We start from the raw sequence: 23,431 nt of genomic DNA, 5'->3' as shown, positions 1-23,431 counted from the left end.
TTGGGTTAGATATTGTTATGGTATAATTGAAGATTATTTGATAATTAAATTTGAGAGGATCCACCTACAAGTATTTTTTACATATTTTAATAATATTTTATACCATTAATATTTTAATAATTTAACCATCACATTTAATGTTTCATTCATAAGTAAATTAAAGAAAATTTAATTATTTATTTTATATAAAATAATTCCACTTATTAAATATATATATTAATATGAATAATATTTTAAAGTGATATAATAGAGATATCGGATCGATTAAAAATTTTACATGTATAATAAGTACAAATATCTTAATAAATTCAACAATTGTATTATTAAAATATTAATCATAAAAAAATATTAGAATGTATAAAATACTCTAATTTTATGCTTGAATCTCTTCCTCATTAAATTTATTTAATACATAAATATTTGTATTATAGTTAAGAATTTATTGAGAGCATTACTTTTTTTGAAATTAGATAATTATCGAATAATAGTTATTAATGAAATTAAATTAGTATGGTTTCTATGCTTGTATTTGGATTGTTTACTTGTTTTATTAAATTATAGAGTAAAAATTTAAATGTTAAAATATTTTTAAGTGTTTATCCACTTCAGTATATTTAAAATTTAGTCCCTACTTTTATTTAAGAAATTAGTCTCTACTTTTTTAATTTAAAATTCAAGTGCAGTAGTCACCACCATGAAAACTCGAAGTTAAGTAATATTGAATCACTTGGTAGTTAAGTAACAATAAAATAATATTGAATCAAATTATAAAAGTAAAAGCATCAAATAAAAATTAAAGTATACAAATTAAATCTAAAGTTTTAGCATTATATAAGGGTCAAATTTCATTATCTTATAACATAAAAAAAACAGAAGACAAATCTCAAAAAAGGTATCAAGTGGACTAATTAATAACATTAAAAACTATAGGTACCAATTATGTTAAAATTTAAAGTATATAGATTAATTTTAAATTTAGATATATTAAAAGGACCAAAATTAAAATTTAACTTTTCTATAGAATGCAAAAAAAAGAAAAAAAGAGAAACGTGTGGGTGTGTGCCACGTGTTTATAAGTATATAGATATAGTTTTTGTTAAATTTTTGAAAGGTGTTGCGATTTTTAAGGTTTTATAAAATGGAGATACAGCTGTTTTATTTTTACTAATTTAAACTGTACAGTTTTTATGAACAAAAAGTAAATAAGTGTCTTATTGTTGGCTGCTGGTGTCACGAATTCTATAATTTATTTTTAAATTATATAACTTATTAAGCTACGATTTTAATAATAATAATTTCAAGTTTGGTTAATGGTTGAACCGATTTTTTTGTATGTGAGTGAGGTCAAATTATGGTATTATTTTTGGGTACATGATAAATTTAGTTCTTAATGGGTTTTTTTTGTTGTTGTTTTGATTTTTTTTATCATTTTGGTTCTTAACTTTTAAAATGTTTCAAATTGATTTTCTTTTAGAATAGAAAATTTTACTAAATTATTAAAATTTTAATAGCACTAAGGTGGTAGTATACATGACAATATGCGCTTCAAGTGGATAATTTTAAAAAAATAAAATTGAATTTTAAACAATTTTTCTAAAGTACAAATATTTTTTATAACTTTTATGACTTTGAAATAATTTTAATAGCCCAATCAACTTTTCAATCCGGAAAAAATAATTTAACTAAAATTTAAAGACAGCAAGTCAAAGTGAAAAAAGTAATAAATATTAAAGGTTAAATTTATGATGAATGATGCCTTATTTTTAAATACATTTTATATACTTCTTTTTTACAAGTGTATTGAGGGGAAGAAGAGGTAGGAGGTTTGGGTGAAGGCTCACATGAAAGTGTGCCGAGGGTTGTAAGGCGGTCGTTTTGGTGTTTTGGTGTTCTTGGTGAAGTGAAAAAGTAAAAAGAGTATAGCATTCCCCAATGTTAGAGAAAGTATTTATAGATGAGAATGCTCCTCTCTTAACTTAGAATATTGATACATGTACGACGTAATTTTTTCATGGTCGATCGCTTAGGAAACACAATAACCCTTTAGGCAGGTTGCAATGAGATGAGAACCCGTGGAATAGAATACCCGACATCTGTCCTTGGCGAGGAGAACTCCACATGTTATGTATACATATATTCACTAACTTTAGTTTTAACAAAGTGTCAGCTCTTGATAAAGTCAAGACGAAACCTAAATAATGTGAAAGGTGTAACGTAATATATTTTAAAGAAACTGAGTTAATTACATAACACACGAACACATATACGTAAACGTAAACATAAACATATAATGCTTACGTCCAAAGCTTCGACACCCACATCCCCATCGAAAACGATATAGCGTTAGAAACAACAATCACCTTGTTTCGCTCAAACCACTTCATCACAATCGCTAACACACTTTCTTTCCCTTTCGGTGGTTTCTTTATATTCTCCTTCGGTAAACTACGACAATCTTGGTCGCTGTCGCTCTTCTTGTTTTCGGGTTCCGGTTTCGTCCGATTTTCTTTAATATCACCTCTTTCATCTTCATCTTCGCCTTCAGCTTCATCTTCACCTTCACCTTCGTGGTCATCTTCTTGCGAACTTTGATCATCAGCGTTTACCTTCTTAGGGACGGTAATGGTGAGCACTTGGCCTCTGAATCGTCCGTAAAGGTTTACGATATCCGAATTCTCCGGCAGTTGGATGGTTTGGTCGATATATTTGCATTTGCTCTCATCAACTATCGTCTCTGCTTCAAGCCTTATAGAACCATCTGAATCTGGCCGTATTTTCACCTCGTGTTGTGCGAACCCTAAATTTAAAGATTTATACATATGATTTATATTCAATTGAAAAATAAAGGGGTAAACTAAAGAAGAATGGTTGATTAATTAATACCAGGAAGATCAATATCAAGACGATAATTTCCGTCAGAATCCAGAGTCCAGTCTCCCCATGAGGGGAAAACCCTCTCGGCAGTATGGCTGGGCCACCGTTGACTCCAGCTACCTTTAGAATTTGCCATAATTGTGGCTACCTTTTACTGTTGCTAATTGGAGTAATTTGTATATTTTACGTATTGTAAGTTCATGCATGGTATTATCATTTTATATAGGCATTGAAACTATGCTTTTCTTTTTTTGTTCATTTTGGGTTTTGTTTATGTTCATACAGCTTTTCTTGTTAAGCTATGTTTCGTGATATTCTTAACTTACCATTCTTGAAATGTTCTTTTGGGTGGAATTGCTTGTTTCACCAAAATAAAAGGCAAATATTTAAATATTGTTTTTTTTAATACCATTCAACTCATACCTACAAATAAACATTAATAAAATGACTCAACTCTAAAAAATATGACAACGGCATTTCACGTCTTAAAAAAGACAAGAGCACCCCTTCCTTCCTCTACCCATAGTAAAATCTTTTAAATCACTTGAATTTCGATTACCTATAATCACCGAAGGCTCTCTCACTCACAAGGTGAATCGTGACCAACCACCATCATTCCAACCGTGTATCAACACAACTTCAATCAATGGTTGGTTTTGCACGTTCAATATTTGGAAAAAATTTAAATGAAATTTGAAATATTTGAAAAATGAGCTTCCAAAAAAAAAAAAAAAGTTAAAGGCTAGTTTGAAAATTAATTAGATTTAATTTTTAATATTCAATACTCTTGAGTATAAATCATTTTCAATTTTATAATATTTTTGTGTATTATATAATTTAAAGAAAACATTTAACACATTGTTAGTAAAGTGCTAAAATTTTACAACTAGGATTGTAGTGATGATAAATAAATTTAAAATATAGTAAAAATAAAGAAAAATCAAATATATATAAAAAAAATACATAAAAATTTTCTAACTTTACTAATAAAACTAAAAAACAAAGTATCAAATATAAATAAATTTGACAAAATTTAAAATCTCAAAGGCAAATTTAAATAATTATGCACGACGTTGTAACCTGTATGATCTAAGTCAGTCCATCAGTGTCTGTAATCCATAATATAAATTACACTTTCAATACCAAGACGAAGAATACCTTGGAAGTGTGCGGCTCCGCGAGTTCTAAATAAAAGGGGTCCTTTCTTTTAGTTTTACATAAATGCACCAATGTTTTACATCCGTATTGGTGGTCAAATTTATCAAACTATTGATTCTACCAATTTAATTAAATATCATTAAAAAAATCTGATTCTACCCTTCTCATAACGGATATCCTGTTTTGTTTTTGATCCGATTATATAAAAGCCAAGTTGTCCAAAGGCCAAGCGATGGGTTAAAAATCACACCAAACTGGTTTTTCAAAGAGCATTTAAACTACTTAGTTCTCAATTGCTTTTTCATTTCATATTTACCGCTCATAATTTCTTTCTTAATGTAACACTGTTGGTTTTGTATAAATTCTTTCCTGGAAAAGAAAAGTTTACTCATTCTTACACTTTTGAAAGCTAATGCAAACAAGAAATATAAGTTGCCTTAAGTAAAGAACTGGTCTTTTCTTCAAGGAATGGAGATTGATCTTTAAGAAAAGTTAAAATAAGGCAAGAGATGATAGATTGCTTGAGTGTGGAGGTTGATCGTTTTTACATCATTTCAGATTCTTTTAAAAAAAACAACCAATGTGTATGGGACATATCAAGTATACATCTAACAAGTCCTGTATTTAATAAAGATGTGTTCATTTTGCGTTTACAATAGTGTCCGAAGTTATCAAGTCTATTTGTATACAGGCTCAATTTCTACCAACAAGATCAATGCTTGGAGTTTCAATGAACTTCCTTCCTAAGGTGAAGAACTTGTAATGGTCCTAAGAATAAAAACCCGATATTTATTTTCCATACCATGACATCGTATCTATCAAAGTATTATTGTATTTCATACAATACATAGTTTTCCGATCATATTTCCTATCTCATCCAAAATTGTAAGGTCTTTTTGTGGTTTCGATCAACAAGATCCATGCTTCAAGTGGAGCTCATTTATATCCAAGAATCAACTTACTTCCTAAGGCAAAGAACTTGGAAAGATCCTAGGAAAATACAACCTGATCTAGGTTCTTCATATTGAGATCATATTTTATGATGACAAAAAGCAAATAGCTGATTACGTAATCATAGAACCGAAGCAAGTATCTGCGCATGCCTGCCTGCAGTCTCGAATTAAAGTACTATTCTAGGGCTCTTTTTGATAATGAATAATTCTATCAAAGTGTCAACAGCTAACTAATAAACGAATCATGCCACTCCAACATAAACATTTTTCAACTAGCTGATAGATAGCTTCGACAAAAGATAGAAACTAACAAAGCAATCGTAAGCACTCAAATATCTAAATATGAGCAGACAAAAAGAATAAAAATAACTTCGATTCAATCCAAAAGGAATACAAGTCTAGTTAACAAAAATATATTAGACACAGCAGTGCAAATGATAGGGAAAGTGTGTCAATGCAACATTACCGTAATTCCTAGCTCTGAATATCTTCAGCTCTCAACTTCTCGATTACATTTGCCATCGAACAACAGAATCTTGCTTCAAATGCTAGGGAACTAACCACTCCCTCAATAGATTTGAGTTCTTCACAGAACTTGGGATGCAACATCAGTGAAGAGAAGTTCTCATCCACGACAAACCCGAGACATTTCGCAACATCTTCGACCTTGGGAACCCAATCACAGGCCTTTAAGCCTAAAGCAGAAGATGCCTTTGGACATGGAATGGCTTGAGGAAACCTCTCATACTTTTTCAACCATTTCCCCAAGTATCGAATCAAATTTATCAACTCTTTACCGACTAATTTACCAAGTAAAGACGACAATATCACCTCATCGACATTGTTCGAAGCTAACAAATAATGCAAACAAAGCTCAGGATCTAAAAACCCATCGTATGCAACCATAAGCAAAATCGAAGCCTCCTTGGCTAAAGGTGATTTCTTTCCGAGTTTGGCCTTTTCAATAGCCAGCAAAGCTTGACTCTCCCAATCCTTCCTCACATTAACCATACTAACATAACTATCTTTAGGTGGACATAGAAAATATTTCAATATGCAAAGCAACTCAACCGAACCCAAATTTCGAGCATGTTTAACGCAAAGACAAAGCAAATCCGACCGCTTCTTGGCAGCAATATTAACAACCAAATTGGGATAACACGAATGGTCAACAAGGCCATTAACAATCAACACCTCTAACAATTCCCAAATTTCCAAACTAATACAAGCTTCCAAAACCAAACTTAAAACATCTCTACCAATCAAAAACCCAACTTTCTCAAGCAAAACAGAAGTATACCCAGTATCATTTGGATCAACCCCAATAAAAATTCTGCCTTTCTCCTTAATTTTCTCAAGAAATGGATTCAATATTCCAATAAACTCTTCTTTATTAAAGTTATGGATGTCTTTGAGGTTTCTGTTTAACTTTGTATAAAACTTTTTGCTCAAGTCAATGAATTTAGCATCGGTTTGAGAGATTCCCCATCCAGTAAGGGGATTAACAAGCGATGTGGGATTGGGGTTTTCAACTTCAGGCTTTAAGTTAAAGAAAATATCATCTGTGTTTAGAACTATGGGGTGGTCTGCTTGAGAAGTATGTGGCCCGGTACTAGCCGAAGCCTTTGTTATTACATCAAGCAAGGTCATCGTAAAAGGAAAGAAACAATCCCTCGAAACAAACAATGAAAAACAATAAAGAATCACCAACAAAAGCCACCCAACAGGCAATTAGAAAAAGGCCGCTTAAAAAGAAGTAAAACAAAAAATCTACCTTGAAGGGATTCCCTTGTGAAGAAAATGGAAGACCCGAGTTTGAGCTTGACGAAGGCCCTCGAATCAAATGAGAAGAGAGACTGAGAGGGAATGCAGGGTTTGGAAAGAAAACATAGGGTATTAGTCGGTAGGGTTTTGGAGAGAACAGTACAGTGAAACAACAAATAGCCAATAGGGGCTAAAAAGAAAGAAATGGCTTTTTAGTTGGGTTGGGTCCGATAGGTTTTCAAGTTTATATTGGCCCATATTCTATGGTTGATTATTTTAAAATTTTAATTATTAAGGTTAAAATATGTATAAAATAATATAAAAATTTAATACGGACAAGTCGGAAAAAAATTTTAGGCTTATTTTTTAAGACAGACCTAAGATTTTGGTTAGGTCCGGCCCAATTATGAACACCTGTAAGTAGGAGTTTTACTTGAAACTTGTTTCCGTAGGCCGAAGGAGAAATTTGTGCTGCCCAATGAAGTACCAAATTTCCTTATTCCAAGGCATTTCAAATGTCATTTTCATTTGTAGCTTAAAACTATGTATTAAGCTTTCACAACTACCCATTTCATTATTATTAATGTTATCATCACCTAATTGAGGAAATTAATGATCAAATTCAAGAGGTGAAATCATTTTGTTTTAGTGGGTACTAAAACTAAATTTGTTACAAGTGACCTAAATCTATTATTATTGTTGTCGTTTATATTAATTTTTATGCTGTCTCTGTGAGAATTGACAAATATGTGGACCTAAAAGTGTAATTTTTCGTTTAATTTTTTTCCCCGAAATGGGCTGTTTGGTGTTTACGTTAACCAAGTGTTAAATAATTGAAAAAAATAGACCCACTAAATGCTAATAAATGTATGTTAGTTAGTTAATTCAAAATAAGATGGATGTTAGTTAAGGATCCCACACATCAAAACCTAGTCATAAATCAAAACTTCTCATTTGGTAATATGGTTGGTATTTGAAAGACATTTTTTGGACAAGACAATTTTATAAAAATATAAAATCTTATCCCTATAGTAGTAGTTAATTGCCGACAATGAGGATATAGATGGAAAAACATAAAACCTTAATCGGACATAAAAGGGTGAAACGTCGACTTCCACTTTGATGGTTTGGTGATAGATTTGGTAATTTTGTACTGTGATTTACCAAATCACAAAAATTTACTGTGTTACCTTACATGGCGTGGGTCAATAAGACATGGGCAAATTCATAGTTGGTCACTTAACTTTCATATGTTTTCATTTTTGGCACTGAAAATAAAAAAATTACAAATTAAGCATTAATGTTAACAACTGTTTTCATTTTAGTTAACCAACTTTATTAAGTTTTAATTTTGGTCATTCATTTACTTTTTAAAATTATTTTTATCTTTTTCTATAAAAAAATTGAGGTTTTATTCAATTATGGGAGATGAAATTCAAGTTTTCCTCTGTAACTCAATTTTGTATAAAACAGCCAAATTTTCCTACAAAAAAACTCAAGTTTTCCCTTACCTTTTATGGAAAAAACTAAAATTATTTCTAAACAAATAACAAAAATTAATGCCAATGTCATGTTTGGTAATACAAATTGTAATTACAGTTGCATAATTTATACTTTTAAAATATATTACTTACTACAAAATATTATTAGTATGATAAAATAATTTCTAAACAAGTAACAAAAATTAAAATCAAATCATCATATTTATGTTAGTCTAAAAAGTAATTGATAACATAATTACTAATAAAAATAATTAGAAAAATAAACATCATATGTAATTTTATCTAATTGTTCTAGTACAAATTTGTCGGGTTATTCCCTTTTATTGTTTAACAGATGCTCTTTCTCAACATCTATTGGTCTTCAATCAAGTTTATCATCATCTGAATTTTAATTTGCATAATTAAAATTACCGATATTTATTTTTCCCATGCAGTTTTTACAAAGTATGAATCATTTTAGTTCCACTTATGATTGAAGTTATGAAATATGCAACATGCTAATACGATCTAATTTTTTTAATGCTTTACTAAGGTATGGTTGTTAATATGAGAAATATTTTTTAGAACAATAAATGTCTTCTCAATCAGATTTCGAAGCCTTGAGTGTCTCAAATTAAAGAGTTTGCAAGCTATCTATGGTGTTTGGGTTTGGCATCATTCTCTTAAATAGTATAATATCCCACAATATGGTGCAACAAATTTGTTTCTATTTGCATAGTTAGCATCGACCTTATAATATTTTGGCTCACCATCTAAATACTTTGTACATTTAATTATAAAAATTATATAAACTTAATTTAGAGAATAATTTATTTTAAGTTAATAAGTAATTAAGTAAAAATAATATAAAATTTATAATATATAACCTTTATAAAAATTGTTTTATATCCAAAACTTTTGTTACAATTCTTATAAATAATATACTTCTTTGTTGTAACTTTAGAAACTTATTTATATTTATGATAAATATATATAATATTTTTATGAATAAGTATATTATTTTTATAATATATAATATTGACACATAAATAAGTTATATCCATATTTGACCATAATTTTTATAAATAAATATATTATAATAATTTTATAATATGTATATTATTTTATAATAATTTTTGTTATAAATTCCAAATTTTTTCAGATTTAAATAATATAATTTTTTGTTATAATTTTATAAAACACACAAATTATTTTATAACATGCATTTTAAGATTTATAATATATATATTTTGCTATAATCATCTTAAACACTCGTATGTATTCATGTTTGTAAAATGTTTGTCATAACTTTTATAAAAATAATTTTAAAAAATTTGAATTTGAGTGTGATTACATGTGTAATTACTCTCATTCTCACCCGTAAGAATTGAAAAATATAATTGAGTGCTTCAATTACATCCAATTCGGTGGGACTCACTGGCTACAATGGTTACCCAAATATGCCATATTTTTGTAATTATAATTAATTACACCCAAATCTATTTACTACGTGGCTTTCCAAACATTACATTAATGTTTTTTTGTGTTGAATGACACAAAAGTTTTGCATTAAACATATTTTGATATTAATATGAAATACAATCATTTAATTATAAGCATGAATTAAGGGTGTAATTGAGCCGAGCTGAGCCTAAATATTACCAAGCTTGAGTTGGATACTCGATTCAAGCTCGATCAAACATCTATTTTTAAACTCGAGCTCGACTCGAAATATGATTAAACTACTCAAGCTTGACTCAATAATCAAGCTTAGAGTTAATGATATAAATTAAAGGCAATAACATAATTTAATAATATAAAAATATGAAGAACTTGATAAGATTCACAAGTCATTCGGGTCAAATATTATTAAACTCGAATTCAATTCGATTGATAGCTCAAGATATTTGAATTCGACTTGATAATTATTGAATCCAATTTAATTTTTTTTCAAATTGAATTAAAATAGATTACAAATATTAATATCTCATTTATTTTGCTAGCATGAATTAAGAATAAATTTAAATGAGCGATACATTTATTTACAGTTAATATAAAAATAATAACAACAATAAAATTAAATATAATAACAATACTATAATATGATAAGAAAATAAACTAAATACATCCCACGCTACCACATACCTAAACTTACACTGAATTCTGGACGAAGCAAATTACTTTTCGTTTTACTACATGTTCGGTTGTATCCAACACCACATCTATCAATCAATTTATCATGGCATTTCACCCGTGCAACTGCCACTACTTAAATAATAACTCCCACGCGCGACAACAAGGTAAAAGGGCAGAAACGTAAGTTCAGCACAGACTTCAAGAAAAATTGAACAAATTTTACGAGACGACAAAAATATTACTAAAACATAAAAATACAAGTATAAGTACAAGTATATAATGCAATAAAAAAACAACAAACATGGTGCTAAATTATAATACAATAAAGTTTAAGTGAATTAAATTACGAATATACAAAATATCTCTAAAATTTAAGTTACAAATTGCCGAATATATTTGTTTGTTCCCGAAGTAACTGTAATATAGGCCAACCGCCACCTCCCTCTTTTACTTATCTTAATCATCCCCTACGCCAACGCGTATCATCTTTTATCAATCTCAACCGTCAAATCCCACTGTCGGTTACAATCTCTGTCAAGTTTCTCCATCTGACGGTCTAAGCTGTCCTACTCAAAATCATTACACTAAAATCGCTTGTACTGGATTAGTCACCGTTATTTTTAGATCCTTCCCTCACTCTCAATACAAAGACACCTAACCACTGCAAACAAAAGCGAAGCCAAAGCGAATAAAAAAAAACAAAAAGGAAAATCTTCCTCTTGTTTTGCTTGTAAGCTTACTCTCTCTTCTGTGCTAACTTTTCTCATAGTACATTTTGATTTCTATTGTCTCGATTTTTGAAATCTTTTCTTCTTTTTAGTGTTTCTTTCTTTGGTTTCGAAGGGGAAAAAAAACTGATGTTTCGGTGTTTTTTTGAAAATCAGGAATGGAGATTTGAGCTCTGAAAGTACTGCATTTGTGAGGTAAGTATCAGATCTAGTGTAAATTTGTTAGTTTTAAGATGTTTGGTTTTGCTTTTTTTCCTTTTGGCGCCATATCTGTTTATTTTTTATTTAATCTCACAGTAGATCGTAAATGTTTGGCTTAATTACTTTAAATTTCTTCAAGTTTTTGAGATTTGTCTTTGAATCTGTTAGATCATTGGATTCTTAACGGATGCTAGTAATTTTCTTTGCTTTTTGTTTATAATTGTTTGTTGAACTTTGAATTTATACTGTAATTTGCTATGCGTAATTTCTATTTTCGTTTGAAATTGTATTTTTTTTGCTTTCTTTTTAATTATTCTTGAATTTATGGTTAAATGTATCCTTAAGCTGTTACCGCATAAAATGATGCTGAAAGTCAGTTAAAGGTATTTGCAGTTTCTCCTGAACTTCGAGAAATGGGAAAATCACCGGGAAAATGGATTAAGGCTGTGCTTTTTGGAAAGAAGTCTTCCAAATCTGGTTATCATAAAGGAAGGGAGGTAATATTTATTGCTAATGACTACTAAACGAAAAATATAATGTTTAGATTATGTACATGAGGAACTGCAAATATAGTTCCTCTGTCATTTGGTTTATTTTTGGTGGCTTCATTCCCTCTACTGAGAAAGTTAAGTAATTGTAAAGGATTAGCTGATTTGAACATTAGCTTCCCCGAAATTTCTCGGGAGCTGTTGTATTTAACATGGCTGTTTTAATGCTTTGGTTTTGGGAATGTATCATTCTTTCCTCGAGTTATGAGATAAACATGATATGGCATCTTTCTTCCATCAATCCTAAAATATTTATGTACACTTCTGTTTTTTATTGGACTGTTATTTGCAGAATGTTGCCAATGTAAACGAGGTGTTGGTTTCAGCCAGGGCATCAGAAGCTGAAGTCCCTGTGGCTCCTCCCTTCCCTTCACAGCTTAATCAATATGCTAATGAGAGAAATGAGAGAGATGAAAGGAAATTAGAACTGGAAAACAAGGAGGCTGCAAATATCTATAACGATGACAGGATATCACTACCAGTGAGTCAAGGCATAGGTTCTCAGGAATCCACTCTTCAAGATTTCCAAAATGATCCTGAAAGAATGAAGCAAAAGCAAGCAGCAACCATCGTTCAGGCTGCTTTTAGGGGTTACCTGGTATTTTATCCTTTTGCCTGTAAAATGTTACTATCGATTTTCAAATAATTTATATAGCCAAGGAAGGACCTTTAGTTGAGATTATCCCTACACTCATATTAGTTCATTATGTGAAGGCTCGCCGAGCATTCTGGGCCCTCAAAGGCATTATAAGGCTGCAGGCACTTATTCGTGGTCACTTGGTTAGAAGACAAGCTATTGCTACTTTGTGCTGTGTGATGGGGATTGTCAAGCTACAAAGTCATATTCGTGGAGTAATGGCCAGACGTTCTGATGGTGGTCTTGAAGTGCATAAGAAATACAATCAAATGAACCTCTGGGTAATTTCTTTGCGAATCCGATCATGGACCAATTACCATTCATGATCCCGGTGCTACTAATTGAAATTCATCTTACAATCACTAATCTTTTTGTTCAAATTTAATAGGCATGCCTACTACTTTGCAACTTGATTTTTTATATAAATTAAATTTTGTATTGGCCATCTGATGGTCCATATGTAAATGGAATTTGTCTAGTCCATCATGAACTAAGTTTAGTGAGAATGATTAAAAGAGATCTTTGGCCTGAGGTTTTTGAGCAAAATTGAACACTATGTTCTGTGGGTGGTCAAAATGCTTTTGAAGCTAACACCATGCATTTTCTTTACTTCCCGTAATCGCAATATGCAGAATTTCGTAGTATATATGAATACTTTTTAGCTTTTATCCTCATCTTCCTGCACCGAATTTGTATTTATTCAAGAAATAGGTGAGCCAGCTTTTTTTGCTTTGTTAATTCTTATTTCATTGTTCGGCAGGAAAGCAAGCCTGTGGTTTCTCTTGGAGTGAATATGCCTGCACGCATTGGAAAGTTGTCTGCAAATGCTTTTGTTCGTAAGGTATGGCTGCTTTTGTGCTTATAATATATCTTGTTTATGAAATTGAAAATATGTAGAATTTACCTTGATATTGTGTGACATTTCTAGAGATGACTCCATTTGTTGGCTGTTATGCTTTCGGGGCTTTATCCTTATCCATAAACTCCTTTTGATGGGGAAAACATTATGGCATTACCTGGCACCCAAAAGTATTGCAAATACGAGATGTTTGAAAGTCTGATTGATAATTATCTGTCACTAGATGGTGCATTGGTATTTCTCATATCTTTAAGAAAATCTGAATCAGTGGCACAAAAACTATTGCACATAATCCAACTTAAAAATCTCTCCTGTTTCTCACCATCAGTAGACATGATTTCTTAAATTGGAATGTCATTTTGATTTGTTTACCTTCTTTTTCTTACACATTGGGCAAGTGACTGTTGGGTTTGTTTCTTTAGCTTGTTGCTTCATCACCTCCTGTAATGCCTTTGCGCCTCCATGATGACACTGGGGAACCAAATTCAGTCTGGAACTGGTTAGAGCGCTGGTCAGCATCCTGCTTCTGGAAACTGGTTCCTCAACCAAAAAAAGCCTCTAAGTTGCAGAAGAAACAAGCTAACGGTCAAGTTGTTGAAACTGATTCAGGTCGACCAAAACTGAGTGTTCGCAGGATTCGTCCTGCAAATCTGGATGGTGGCTCGGTTCAAGCGACCTCTGAATTTGATAAGCCCAAGCGTAACCTGAGGAAAGTTTCCAGTCATCCAGCCGAGATGGCAGTGCAGGAAAACCCACAAAATGAGCTTGAAAAGGTTAAACGCAACTTGAGAAAGGTTCATAACCCTGTAGTAGAAAATTCAGTGCAGTCACGGGTTGAACCTGATAAGCCAAAGCAAAGTTTGGAGAAGTTCTCAAGCGCTACTAATCCAGATGTTGTGGAACAGAGTCTGAATAGTTTGGCTGAGAAGGCAAACAAAGAGATGGCCTCAACAGTGAATAGCTCAGCCGAGAAGATGAAGAATGAGATGGCCATGACAGTAAATAGCTCCACTGAGGAGATGAAAAGAGAGACAACTTCAATAAAGAGCTCAGCGGAGAAGATGAACAAAGAGACAGCCTTGAAAATAAATAACTCAGCTGAGAAGATGATGAAAGAAACATCATTAAATAGCTCAGCTGAGAAGATGAGACAAGAGACAGCTGCAGAAAATGGTTCAGCTGAAAAGATGAAGAAAGAGACAGCCTTGACAGTAAATATCTCAGCTGAGAAGATGAACAAAGAGACAGCCTTGACAATAAATAACTCAGCTGAGAAGATGAACAAAGAGATGGCCAGGACAGTGAATAGCTCAGCTGAGAAGATGAGACAAGAGACAGCTACAGTAAATGGCTCGGCTGAGAAGATGAAGAAAGAGACGGCCTTGACAGTAAAAAGCTCGAACGAGAAGGTGAAGAAAGAAACAGCCTTGACAGTAAATAACTCAGCTGAGAAGGTTAAGAAAGAGATCGCTTCAACAGTGAATGGCTCAGCTGAGAAGATGAAAAAAGAGACCACTGTGGCAGTTTCGAAATCACCTGACATTGAAACTATGCTGGGGCCATTAGGGAGGAATGAGACATCAGATTTATTTCATGCAGATCCTTTTGTTGCTGATTCAAAGCCTTCGATAGATAGTATCGTTAAGGATGAAAATAATCCCATAGCAAACGTGGAGCTGAACAGGAAGGGCGATTCAACCAACAATGAGAATCAGAAGTCTGGCAAGAAAGCTTCTAATCCTGCAAAACAAGATCATACTGAGAATGGGCCTCAAATCAGTCCTGCACTGCCAAGCTACATGGCAGCAACTGAATCTGCCAAGGCTAAGCTGAGACTGCAAGGCTCTCCTCGATTTAGCCAGGATGGAGGTGAAAAACATAACCTCGCTCGTCGCCAGTCCCTGCCAATTTCAGCCAATAGTAAAATCAACTCACAGTCACCAAGGACGCAGAGACTGGTTCATGCAGGGAAGGAAGGGAGCAAAAGCGACAGACCACTGTCATCCAGAGACAGAAATGGTATGAAGTGCTGATTCTTGGTTAATACTTACCTATTTTTGTTCATATCTTGTCGTAAGCTTGACATGTTTCACCGTGCAGCTTCCATAAAGGTTGTATATTAGTTTATTTAGCTCGCATATTTCACCAATGTCGGTTCACAGCTAACACTTTTGTTCTTTATAGCTCCTATCACATAAGAAGCTAAAGAATGCCGTACCATTTACTCTACCGAAAATGGTTACCTTTTTTCCCATGTTAATAAATAATTTTGGTTCGATTTTGCAGCCAAGGCGACTCAAGTAGAGTGGAGGAGGTGATCTTATTGAGATTTGAGGAGTTGTTGGCACTATTAGGTTCAAGATTCATATGCTTTGTGGTGTAAATTAATAGAACTTGCTTTGAAACTGAAACCGGGTCGATAGGATGTGTGCGCGGGTTGAGTGCCTCTGAAAATTCAATGTTTCTCAGTGTTTGTGAGTGAATTTGAGTGTAAATCAATAGATTTTGAACTTTCAAACATGCCGCAAAATAATCATCGTTGTGATAAATTGCTTCATTTCGTTTGTTTCTTCTAAACTTTGCCTTGCTATTTTTAGTTTTTCTTTTGGCTTCTTAATTGCGTATTAGAATTTGTTCCAACTTTTATAATTTTGTGTTTTCTTGTTAACTAAGCTAACTCATATTTTCCTTTGGGATCAGATGATATTAAAGAAAGGGCCTCCACAGCTACAAACAAAATGTTATAAATTAAATAAAAATATAATTACAAAAAATAAATTACTTACTATACCCACAAAAAATATACGTATGAAAAACCCGAAAGAAGACTATAGTGATTCAAGCAAACAAGTAAAATGATGATGAAAATAAGGTGTCTATGATGTATGATTATGAAGTAGGTGTAATCCGGCCTGACCAACTCCCCAAACTGGTGCTCTTCAGCCGAAGAGGTTCTGGGTATGAGGCAGTGTTTATAATGTATGATTATGAAGTAGGTCTAAAACTTTCATCCGGGTTGATCACAACTCCCTGAACTGGTCCCCTTCGGCCAAAGAGGTTCCGGGTATGAGACGGTACAGAAGCCATCGGTTGAAAATTTTGAGGTAGTGGTATTTCAGCAGAGTGACCTGAAATGCAGAGTGTCCCAGTATCATCTTGTTGCCAGTAGACCTCAACCATGATACCTCTAGGATTCTCAGCAGATTCTGTTCCGGGAATCCCCACAAACCTTGCACCTATTGGTATCTGCATTGCGTTTTAAGGATTTTTAATTTCGAAATTATGCTAAATTTTATTTTTAGTTTTATATATACATGATTCTATCATCAAATTTGGTTGCACTTACCTGGACTGATGCTCCAGAAGTTATCGTCAAAGTGACTAATCGCCCTTCGGCTGCAGCACTTTCTAACTCTGCTTGCCTTGCGATGTTCAAGAAAACTTCTTCAAGGGTTGCGAGACCAAGTTGTATATCTGCTATGCCAAATTCTCCTGCTCTCTCTTCTAGCTCCTTAAAAAATCCCTGTTTGAGATTACAAATACAGAAGAAATGAAAATAATTAAAAACCAAAGCAAAAAAAGAGAAAAAAGAAAAGAGATTATTCCAACCGAGATTAGAAAGTGCTCACAGTCAGAAGCTTTTCTCGATCATGAGGAATGACGAAAGTCAAGAAATTTTGGGTCTCCTCCTTTGGCTCGACGTCTAGATGCTGAAAGAATACGAGCCCAAATGAGAAACCAAGTGTTTGAAACTCAAAAGAGTTTAAATAAGTTGGAATTATACAACATACTTTTTTAAAGAAATGTTTTACAGACTCCCGTTGGTGTGTTGTGTCAGCTGCATCTCCGTTGGGAGGGCTAAGTCCATTGTTGTTTCCAGTGAAGCTAACATTAGCAATGAAACCAGTACCGAATCGTGACTTCAACCTGATTGAGGTTCCAAGGCAGCTGAGTCTACCTTTTACCATGATTCCTATACGGTCACTTAAAACATCAGCTTCTTCCATAGAGTGTGTTGTCAAGACAATGGCACGACCTCTCTTTGCACTTTCTATTATGTCCCATACATGCCTTCTGGTTATCGGATCCATACCGGTAGTCTGCAGTCATAAGGGAATAAATACAAGGTACCAGGGGATAGAGAAGTGCTTGCAAAGTAGATTAAGCACATTAACGTGAGGATAAGGTCTGATTGACATACCGGTTCATCCAAAATGACTAACTTTGGATCCCCTAGAAGGGCGACTGCAACACTGAGTCGGCGCTTCATTCCTCCACTGTAACTCCCAGCTCTCACTTTTGCAGCTTCTGTGAGTCTGACCTCCTCCAATGATTTTTGAACTACCTGTGATTTGAGCAAATAAATCGATCTTTATGGGTAGGATAGTTGAAAGGGTCTTTTCTGATGTAAAAGATTTCATCTGGCATGCTTGTAAATATTTAAATGGTTATATATGATGGAATGTCGATGATTAGAACTGGTCCAATTCAGAGATAGACATATCTATGTGGTACATACTGAGTTGATTGTAGATGGAAGTAGGCCTTTGACACTAGCAAACAGCTCCAGATGCTCTTTACCGGATAGAGCATTCCAAAGAATATCAAACTACAAAAATACATGATACAGAAAATGTTAAGATCAGAATCGAATGACAATTGATATTATATGTCTTCTTAGAAATGCTGAAAACAGCAAGCTCTGACACACCTGCCGACTATGAATGGCTGCATATCACAGAGAGAGAGAGAGGGTTACCTGAGGACAAACTCCTATGATTCTTCGAATGTTTGACATACCAACAGAACTTCGAACAGAATTACCGTAGATCAACGCTGTTTATAATTTATAACATATTATTATTTCCCTAGATGAGTCACTGTGCTGAATAATACGCATCAAGAGAAAAAGATTTGAGGAACAAGGCATCTTACCATCTCCATTAGTCACAGGTGTTATGCCAGTCAAGCAGTTGATTGCTGTGGTTTTTCCAGCTCCATTGGGTCCAAGAAGACAAAATAATTGATCCTTTGCAAGGTTCACCCATAAGCCCTGAAGACAAGTTTACAAGTAAGCAGCAGATTTTAAATAAATCTCCACTTACAGAAGAAATCTAGATGCACATCTACAATATGTTTTGTGAGGTTCACCCATACAAGATATGCAGAAAAAGATAATTAAGCTCCAGATCTAAATGCATATCCTTATTGTAGATAAATCTTTACTTGCTGAACAAATATAGATAGGGAAGAACATTGCCTAGGAGCCATAATGATGTCATTGCATGAAGTCCAACTGAAAGGGTGCTAGCAGGCCAAAGACCAATCAAATTAAACAACTCTTACAATCCTAAATGACCTAACATAGCACAACTGGGACAAGAAAATTTCCTTTAGAGGTATATTAGGGAAAATAGTCATTTGGAAAGAGAAAACCTTTTAGGTTCTGGTTCTTAAATTTGGACAGCATAAGGCTGATAAGGGATTTGCTTACCTTAACAGCATGGTATGGTGCAGTCTTCTTGCACTTACAGCAGAAACCGCAAGTTCTGGTCCCGGGAAATGTCTTTGCAAGACCACGTATCTGAACTGCAACATTTGGATCAACGGTACCTTCCCTTGTTTGTGTTCTAACAAGGTTTTCCTCTTCAAGGACATCTTCATCATCAGGAGTATTATGCTCCAGAGGTGGAGCTTTACCAATACAACTACAAACACCACCCTCTATGAAGAGAAAGCCAGAAAACTATAAGTGAGGCACACTAATTCAATAGGAAATTTCTTGAATATAAATTGAATTTGGAATTTAATTACCTTTTTCCTTTCCACCTTTCCCCGTCCAATAGCCAGGCCTCAAAAAGTACAATATTGGTTTTCTCACACCAGATGCATTTGGAATTATGTTGTCAAAGTAGATAGCCAAAACAACCCACACAATAAATGTAGCCAACAGCCATATGTAGATATCATTCTGTTAAGAACAAGTGAAATAAAGCATAAACGAATGATTTAACTATCCAAAAACATTTTGAAATATTGCAGCCTGATGAAAGGAGAACGAAGCAGACAGGAAGGAAAGAAGTGTAGAGTATGTGGAAGATATAATGGGAAACATTCTCAATAGAGAAAATCTTTAATTTTGAAATGTGGACATACAATTGTTATTACACACTCATCATCATTTGGAGCACATTCGGTTCGTCTACTCCAGCTAATTCCAATGTCTGTCGAGCTGGCAGTAGCATCAGAAAGAAGCCTTAGTGCTTGAGCAAGAAGATTGGGTGGGAATAATGACCAGATACTTTGAAGGGTTTGACTGTAGGAATCACTGTAGGGGAATCCGACGGTGGTAACAATCTGCAATAAATAACTAATATCTATAAATATAGCTGAACATGTAATTTCAAATCAAGAAGTTTAGAGTTGGAGCATTGCCTGAGTAAAAAAACCAATGATAAAAATAGAGAAACCAACTGTCGTGGCTGAAGATGATTTGCTCATGAAGGCTGACAACATGAATGCAAAACCAACCTGCCATCAAGCATCACAAGTCACAAATCATGACTAAATTGAGACTAGAAATCAACAAAAGCAATTATAAACACAAACAAAACATAAGCAAAGATCAAGGAACATGGTTTTACCATGTTGAGTTGGAAAAGGAAGAAGATGAATAAGAGAACGGCAAAACTGTTATTCAAGAAAAAATCGAACTGAAACATCATCCCAAACAGAATTATGAAGAGCGACGAAATAAGTGTCATGAGTCCCTCCCACGTGAGCCACGATAACCAGTAGGCAGAATCAAGAAGACCCATCATAGTCATAGCCTGTTGGGAAAGGATCAGAAAGTCAACAAAGAGAATCCATGATGTTTCTGTATGAGGATGCAATGCTAATCTCAGTTCAAACATAAAAATTGAAAGACCTGTCGAAGCTTCAGTTCTTTCTCTGACACCAATGAACCGATCTGAAACACAAAACTGAACATCGCAATAGCAAGGAAAAAAGTAGGTCCAACCATGGCTATAGTTTCAAGTCTTTCCATTGCAGGGTGTGCAAATTCCTTGAATTCAACAGTCCACCTAAAGCTTGGATCTGTATTCATCATATAAACCAATCAGACAAGGAAATACAAATCAAACCTCCCGCAAATAAAATTTCTTGAAAAGGATAGAACTTAGTACCTCCTATTAGTGACCTAGCAATCTCACGTTCTGCAGCAACTTGAAGTGGAATTTGGAATTTAAGAGTGGGATCTTCATATTGCCCTCGCCTTGCCACTGGAGTAGAATTAGTCTGTAAACCATAGCTAATCACACTTGCATTTACTTGTTGAAAATGCAGAGCTCCCGGCACATGCATACGGTTATTGAAAAGCCAGTCATCAACTTCAACAGTAGTCCTAAACGATTTAACCTGAAAAAAAAACATAGGTAACATATATATATGGGATTAAGTTACTGTATTATTTATCCAAGAATAGCTACAGCAAAACTTCCCTAGCATTCTGCTACTATCACATCTATAAAAAAAAGTTTAAAAATGCTTATAGTCCCTGTATTAGGAATTTAGTCCTTGTACCTGTACTTTCACGAATTTAGTCCCTCTACTTTTCAAATTTCAAAATTCAGATCCAATTGTTAATGCTGCTAAATTTCATTTTTTAAGCAAAATTACATCAAAATAATTAACAGAACCCTAATAAGTAAAAATAAAAAATTTGGACGGCCATTCCGTTAACCGAATCCTAATCTTTGGCATTAAACGAAAATACAATTTCATTGCTTTTTTGGAGAAATTCGTATTCAACAAAGCTTTACCTTAGACTCGGGAATAGGTCTACCGGGATTATTCTCTCTAATGGCTCTAACGATCCTATCAACGGTCTGACTCTCATTCCCGCTCCAAACGAAGTCGTAACAAGGCAGCTTGATGAAGAACTTATCCTCGCAAGGGGGGATCACCGGAGCAACCAACGGCTTGGGATCTCGGATCACCTTGTACGCCGTCGAATTGGAGTTTTGAGCATTTGTGGCTTTCTCGATACAGTAGATAAGGAAAATGAAGAAGAGCGAAGAGAAGAGTTGAAGAAACGTCGATCTCTTGCTCCGCCATGAAAGTATCAAATTCTTCTTTAATAAAGCTCTGAACTGCAAGTAAAGTAACCCAATTCCACTCATCGCCATTTTTTTCCTTTGATTTTTAAAAGTACGGACTTGCTTGGATTCTTATAACAGTTGAAAAGGCGCGGGGTTTTGTTGATTATGCAAGAGTGATAAGCTAGCAAATGACCTTGTAGTTTAAGATATTCCCCATTTTGCCACTGACGGGTCATTTCCTGGAAGATTACCAATTGAATGTTTTGCGTGTAAATTTAAATTTCTGCCTAGTTTAATAAAATTGTTGACTAATTAAGAATAATTTCTATATATTAATTTTTAAAATATTAATGTTACTGAAAAAAACTGTAAACAACAATTACTTCGAAGCTTAACTATGTCACTTCCAATTATAATAAAAAGCCGCGTGAATGCATTCTAAAATATATTATTTTTGTTGCACGTCAAATATAATAATTGAATAATAAGTATTTTAAAATTATAAATGCTTCCTAAAACAAAGAAGTACGGAACTCTCAATTCAATTCCCAAAATGATAAAACCAAACAGATCCCTTGAATTTGATTTTCATTAATTTTTGGGGTGTAATGAAAATATTTTGGCTAATTTTAACACGTCTTTATCAATTATGACAAAGATTTATTAAAATTAAGTTTTTATTTGTAGATAAACAAGTCCACTTATAGATTAAATGTTAGGGACTTATTTGAATATAAGTTGATGGTTGAAGGCGGAGGTAAAGGCTGGTTTGTTAGAGTAAAAGTTATAGGGACTTATTTAACTAAATGGTAAAACTTATGATTTTTTTGTTTTATTTAGCTTTAATCGTTGAAAGTTTATAAATGTGAATTTGTATCTTCTTACGAAGACTTTTCCTATAAATCACCACCATGGAAGAATGGTCAATTCCGTAAATTTACATTAATTTATATATTAGGATTGCGACTTTATGATTGTAATAATATTTGTTTTATTCTGTGATTCAAACAACGGGAAAGAATTTTCCTGCTTCTAAACACCGTCGCTTTCAAATGCAAATGGTTGACTTGAAATTTGTGGTATAATAATAAATTTAGTCTTCAATATTTGTATTTTTATCAATTTGGTCTATAATTTTTAAAAAATCAAATTTAATCATCAACATTCAAAAAGAGTCGAATTGTTGATTTTAATGGAAATACTAACTAAAATATTATATTTTTAAACATGGTAACTTATGTGATAATCCATTAGTATTTCTTACATTTTTTTAATTTATAAAATTTTTATTTATTATACACCCATATTTATATAAACAAAAGCATAGTTTCTCTCAAGATTATTGTGTAAGGTATAAATTAAGTCAAATTATAATTATGTTCTCTTTACCATATTAAAATTTAATATTTAGTCTCTATATTTTAACTTGATATGATTCGGTTTTCTATGTTTATAATATCATTGCTTAGTACAAATAGTTAACACCTTTATTTATTTTGATTAAAATATTGAGTTGAATTTTTTTTTTAAAACACAAATTTTAACTCACGTTGAAATATATATTTTTTGTGTGTTAAAATAATCTTAAATTTGAATATAATAAAAGTACCAAAACTTAAAAATTGACCAATATAAAAAGAACATCTGCCATATCTGTTTTTTTTATACAATGCTTACAACTACTTATAGCTCCTCCTCAATCTATAAATAGGGGGATAATGCGCTTCGGCACACTTAAACCCACTTCCTCCTAAATTAGCAACAATGTTCATACCAATCGAGTTATAATTCAATCGACTCTTAAGTATAGTTTTTATATATAAGTGTAGATTTAAATCAAACATTTAATTAATTAAATAGTAATATAGCTGGAATATCAAAATTTTATTTAAAAACCCATAATAAAGTTTCAACTAACAAAAAAGAAACCTATAATGAAAATATAAAATTAGAACTTTTCCTATTTTCTATTCTTTGAAATAAAGCCTTC

General features: G+C 32.9%; 4 protein-coding genes across 5 annotated transcripts; 1 reads left to right on the top strand and 3 right to left on the bottom strand.

Moving 5' to 3' along the window:
- Nucleotides 1-2,094: 2,094 nt before the first annotated feature.
- On the bottom strand, nucleotides 2,095-3,075 carry LOC105802032 (uncharacterized). The gene is made up of 2 exons (XM_012633432.2): nucleotides 2,884-3,075; nucleotides 2,095-2,797 (listed from the first exon to the last, which is right to left on the bottom strand). Exons 1-2 carry the CDS (start codon nucleotides 3,008-3,010, stop codon nucleotides 2,295-2,297), a joined length of 630 nt encoding a protein of 209 aa, XP_012488886.1. The 5' UTR covers nucleotides 3,011-3,075; the 3' UTR covers nucleotides 2,095-2,294.
- A 2,217-nt stretch (nucleotides 3,076-5,292) lies between these two features.
- On the bottom strand, nucleotides 5,293-6,919 carry LOC105802034 (uncharacterized). The gene has a single exon (XM_012633433.2). It carries the CDS (start codon nucleotides 6,633-6,635, stop codon nucleotides 5,460-5,462), a length of 1,176 nt encoding a protein of 391 aa, XP_012488887.1. The 5' UTR covers nucleotides 6,636-6,919; the 3' UTR covers nucleotides 5,293-5,459.
- Nucleotides 6,920-10,984: 4,065 nt separating this feature from the next.
- On the top strand, nucleotides 10,985-15,916 carry LOC105802036 (protein IQ-DOMAIN 31). Of its 2 annotated transcripts, none has more exons than XM_012633435.2 (8): nucleotides 10,985-11,096; nucleotides 11,251-11,289; nucleotides 11,679-11,792; nucleotides 12,136-12,441; nucleotides 12,558-12,761; nucleotides 13,241-13,321; nucleotides 13,762-15,358; nucleotides 15,626-15,916. In XM_012633435.2, exons 3-8 carry the CDS (start codon nucleotides 11,709-11,711, stop codon nucleotides 15,655-15,657), a joined length of 2,304 nt encoding a protein of 767 aa, XP_012488889.1. In that variant the 5' UTR covers nucleotides 10,985-11,096; nucleotides 11,251-11,289; nucleotides 11,679-11,708; the 3' UTR covers nucleotides 15,658-15,916. The 2 variants fall into 2 exon arrangements, with proteins under 2 accessions (XP_012488889.1, XP_012488890.1); XM_012633436.2 differs by having other exon boundaries at nucleotides 11,003-11,096; nucleotides 11,689-11,792.
- Nucleotides 15,917-16,067: 151 nt separating this feature from the next.
- On the bottom strand, nucleotides 16,068-21,557 carry LOC105802035 (ABC transporter A family member 2). The gene is made up of 16 exons (XM_012633434.2): nucleotides 21,163-21,557; nucleotides 20,527-20,758; nucleotides 20,268-20,437; nucleotides 19,984-20,169; nucleotides 19,775-19,870; nucleotides 19,496-19,696; nucleotides 19,154-19,310; nucleotides 18,834-19,063; nucleotides 18,275-18,392; nucleotides 18,099-18,175; nucleotides 17,859-17,948; nucleotides 17,541-17,684; nucleotides 17,131-17,439; nucleotides 16,969-17,049; nucleotides 16,686-16,862; nucleotides 16,068-16,585 (listed from the first exon to the last, which is right to left on the bottom strand). The coding sequence occupies exons 1-16, from the start codon at nucleotides 21,526-21,528 to the stop codon at nucleotides 16,325-16,327; spliced, it is 2,895 nt and encodes a 964-aa protein (XP_012488888.1). The 5' UTR covers nucleotides 21,529-21,557; the 3' UTR covers nucleotides 16,068-16,324.
- Nucleotides 21,558-23,431: the final 1,874 nt, after the last annotated feature.

The sequence above is a fragment of the Gossypium raimondii genome, chromosome 11 (genome assembly GCF_025698545.1).
Source record: "Gossypium raimondii isolate GPD5lz chromosome 11, ASM2569854v1, whole genome shotgun sequence".
Lineage (NCBI taxonomy): Eukaryota > Viridiplantae > Streptophyta > Magnoliopsida > Malvales > Malvaceae > Gossypium > Gossypium raimondii.
This window is presented reverse-complemented; position numbering and strand designations above follow the sequence as displayed.